At 34.3% G+C, this 3952-nt stretch overlaps 1 protein-coding gene across 1 annotated transcript; it reads right to left on the bottom strand.

The window, feature by feature from the left end:
- Positions 1 to 269: 269 nt before the first annotated feature.
- On the bottom strand, positions 270 to 3016 carry LOC141406108 (uncharacterized). The gene is made up of 3 exons (XM_073991190.1): positions 2698 to 3016; positions 670 to 877; positions 270 to 614 (listed from the first exon to the last, which is right to left on the bottom strand). The coding sequence occupies exons 1-3, from the start codon at positions 2771 to 2773 to the stop codon at positions 584 to 586; spliced, it is 315 nt and encodes a 104-aa protein (XP_073847291.1). The 5' UTR covers positions 2774 to 3016; the 3' UTR covers positions 270 to 583.
- Between the last annotated feature and the right edge of the window lie 936 nt (positions 3017 to 3952).

Genomic DNA, 3952 nt, shown 5'->3' with positions numbered 1-3952 from the left:
CGAGCTTGACCACCACCACCAACATCAGCCCATACACCAGGAGGTTGATGAAGAAGTTACACAGTCTTACATATGTAAGTATACGTACGCCCCATAAATCTCGGGTTTTAGAAAAAGTAATGATATTTATGAAATTCCAAGTACACAGGTTTATTTCGTCTCACTAATAAACAATATTTAATACAACAAAAGTATATTCCATAATATAAATAACGGTAAATTTTACAAAAACCAAAAAATGATACTTACAAAAGAATACATACGCCCCAAGGAAATATGAGTATTATCGTACAATTTATGGAATTAGCAGCAAAATTTATACATTTTATTGTTTTGTTTATCCGTTTTAGGTATTTGAGTATACAAAAGCCACAATATTAGTGTCAGATTATAGATTTTGAGATCCTAGAAAGCTTTTTAGTTGACCTTGTGCATAACACACCTTCCTGGGTGTCGATAAATTCACATTTTTCCTGGGATATCTCAGGAAGTTAATAGATTCCTCGGAATTCTTGGCTCAAATTACATACAGAAGACCTTGAATTGTGTTTTAATATGGCGTTATATAATCCTTGGACACCAATTAAATCGCCGATGAGTTGGGGGACAAAGTACTGTGAAAAAAGAAAAAATTGTACATTTGAAAAATATATTTATATATATTTATACCTATTATTTTTTCTATAAAGTTGTTTCCGTTGATTGTCTATCCATGTTTTAAGTCGCGCAGCCATCCTGTTGCGGAGACAATCAGTATTTATTATTAAGTCGTTGCATTCTTTTAAGCTTGGTAAGGTTTTTAAAGTAGAAAGCTCTCCAAATGTGGACTTCACTGCTTCTATTTCTTTACTTGTCCACTTGGAACGTTTGACTTTTTCTGGAATTTATAATATTTTTAAAAAGTTGGAAAATATTGAATATTAGGGTAAATTTTTAAAAAATACCTCATAACAAAATAAATTTTTGTGGTTTTTCTTTTTAATAAATGGTGCTATATCTTCTGAACCAATTAGAATTTTTATTGTTGGTATTCTATTAGGAATAAGGTCGTTATATATGAAAGTTTTAATTAATGGAGAAATCAAGATCTAAGGAGAGTGCAATGCAATTTTTTCAAGTACAGCTTAATTTACATTTCTGTTCTTCTGCTTAAGCTCTACAATTTTGGCAAATATTGCAAAACAATATTCCAATTGGTTTTTGAGTTTAATACAAAAAACGAAATTGAGTCGGGTTTACACAAAATCGACTTGGGATTTTGTTTTAGTATGCATATAGATTAAAAGAAATTGTTGTTAGAAGCGGTTTGCGTTATTAGTGTCGCATAGTGTTAAGGCCCCGGCACATACGGTCCGTTCTGCGTCGCGTCACGCGTTAAGAACAACAACCACATGAAAAATGTGTAAGTGATGCCAAGTTTGTTCTTGAAGTTGTCACGTGGTTGTTGTAACGCGACGCTCAACGTACCGTATGTGCCGCGGCCTTTAGAAACCCGTTAATATCGCACGTGTTAAACAAAGAATTTTGAAATTTTCACATTTTATAAAAAAACGGTACATAATGGTCAAATCTTCAACATAAATACAGGTATGTGATGGAAACCATTTCGACTCAATTTGCCATAAATCGAAATCGTATATCTCAAATATGGCTTAATGTTTTATTGAAATAATGACTGAATTTCAATGAACGGAAACAAACAAAACGATTCCCGTACTAATCACACAAAGTCACAAACTTTTCAGCTTCTCTGAATCGTTTCATTCTCACAACCAAAACAAAAACACAAACTTTTCAATGTAAAAAGATGGAAACCGTACGATTGCGGAAATGTAACTTCGGTTATGCTTTGCCGAGTTGTTTCATTCACCACCGAAACAAGAAGTATTTTTGGGAAACGTTTGCCGTGCGTATTGTCAATGACACACACACATGTGATTGCTTAACAACCCTATAAGATAGCATCAGCATACCACAGTGAATTTTATCAACCACCAATCAGAATACCACAGTGAATTTTATCAACCACCAAACGTTTTTGATTTATTCACATGTGTTTATTACTATTCCGTTTTCTATCTGCTCTTGTGGAGTTGAGTACTTTTCGCTTTTCGTTTTGTTCGCACTCACGAATATATATAAAACAAAACTAAACAGCGAGCTCGGCCTATGTTCCTATGGAAAATACGAAACGAAACGATGTTATGTTATTTAAGTATTTTTACGTACTCTGCTGAATTTTGAAAACATTGTTAAAAAAGACATTTTGTGAAAGAAATTTTAATTTATCATTTAAGACAACTGAAATGTTTATATATAATTTCGATTCTACAAATCGACTCGAATCGTTTTCCATCACACATCAGATAGTTTTTGTTTCTAGTTAAGAAAATTTTGACTTACTGCCCTTTTGTTGAACAGGAGAGATATCGCACCTGTTCAACAAAAGGGTAGCAACTCCAAATTCTCTTTTTTTCAGTAGAGACAAAAAACTGTTTATGCATACGTAGTATCTCTGTGGACACGAAGAGTGAAATAACGGTATTTTTGACGAAAGAGTAGACAAAATGATGTGAGATTTTTACAGGAGGTGGAGTTGATCATTATGTAAAATTTTTTAATAAAAATTGAAAATATCAAAATTTTGAGTTGCTAACCTTTTGTTGAACAGGTGCGATATGTATTTTTTGCACTTACTCATTTTTATTGGTGGTTCTATCAACATCGAATTTTCTGTTGACGCTGAATGGTCGGATAAGTCGCCCACATCCATATCTTGATTTTCCCCACCAGAGTTAATATTTTTCTCATTGTCTCTCCTGCAGCGGCCAACAAAAGTTTCGACACAGTTGCTATTTCAGCCACCTGTACAGGTATTCTATATATTGACTTGTGTATGGCTTTGTGATGTCCCATAAAATTCGCCAGTTGATCAATGGTGGCGTTATCTACTTTAAGCAAAGATGTATAGGTGGCAAGGTGCTTGCGCAATTTGGTTCCCATTAAAGTCCATGGTTTCTCCGCTCCACATTCTATGGCAAATTTTCTCAACAGTGGACAGGCCCGTTTATATTCTTTTGACAAATTTGACTGCATAACGGTGCTGAATATGTACTTATTTTTTCTTTTTACACCCGCCTTTTCCCTGTGTTCCAAAATAGCATCGATAGCTGCGATACACAATGGATCCAGAAGAATACTGACGGTTCTTCCTAGTTTGCCTCTTAATGAGACACGTACGTATTGCTTGGCAAATTCTATAGCATCTTTGGAAATTGTTTCAAAAAGACCACCAGTGTCAGTTATTCGTTCCTTCTTATCGTAATTGTCTTTTTCGAGGCGCTCAATTTCGCCAGCTCTCCTTCTGTTAAAAAGTTGTATACAAGTAAGAGTTGCCTCCATGAGAACTTTCCATGTCTTCAAACTAAACTCCTGATTTATCTCTTTTATGCAATTCAACATTTTTTTTCTTAGTAATTCGTAAAGCTTCTTATTATCGTCTTTACTAGGTACATAGTTCATCTGCTTTAGTCCGTCGTTTATTGGCACGATCTTCCAGGGCTTTTTTATGAATTAGTGTTGGCGTTTCTTCAACCCATAGGGCGATAAAATTTTTTCTTATCGTCATTTTGACATTTTATGAATTCATTTGATTGAATTTTTGCACACTTTTTAATTAAGCTAGACAAATTTGTTGCAACTGAAGGCGTAGCGAATCCCTTTCGAGGGTCCCAGTGAGCTGTTATTCGTAAATGTAAATGTAGTATTAATCTTGGTTTAGACTATACACGTATATGCTTCGTTTACATTTACGAAATCTACTCGATTTCAACTGTCATTTCCTTTGGGTATACGTCAAATGAAAACTCATCTGACGTTTGAGCAATGGAATTGACAGTTGAAGTCGAGTGGATTTCGTAAATGTAAACGTAGTATAAGAAGCATATCTTTC

The sequence above is a fragment of the Musca autumnalis genome, unplaced genomic scaffold (genome assembly GCF_047663935.1).
Source record: "Musca autumnalis isolate F117 unplaced genomic scaffold, ASM4766393v1 scaffold_1, whole genome shotgun sequence".
In the NCBI taxonomy this organism is placed as follows: Eukaryota; Metazoa; Arthropoda; class Insecta; order Diptera; family Muscidae; genus Musca; species Musca autumnalis.
This window is presented reverse-complemented; position numbering and strand designations above follow the sequence as displayed.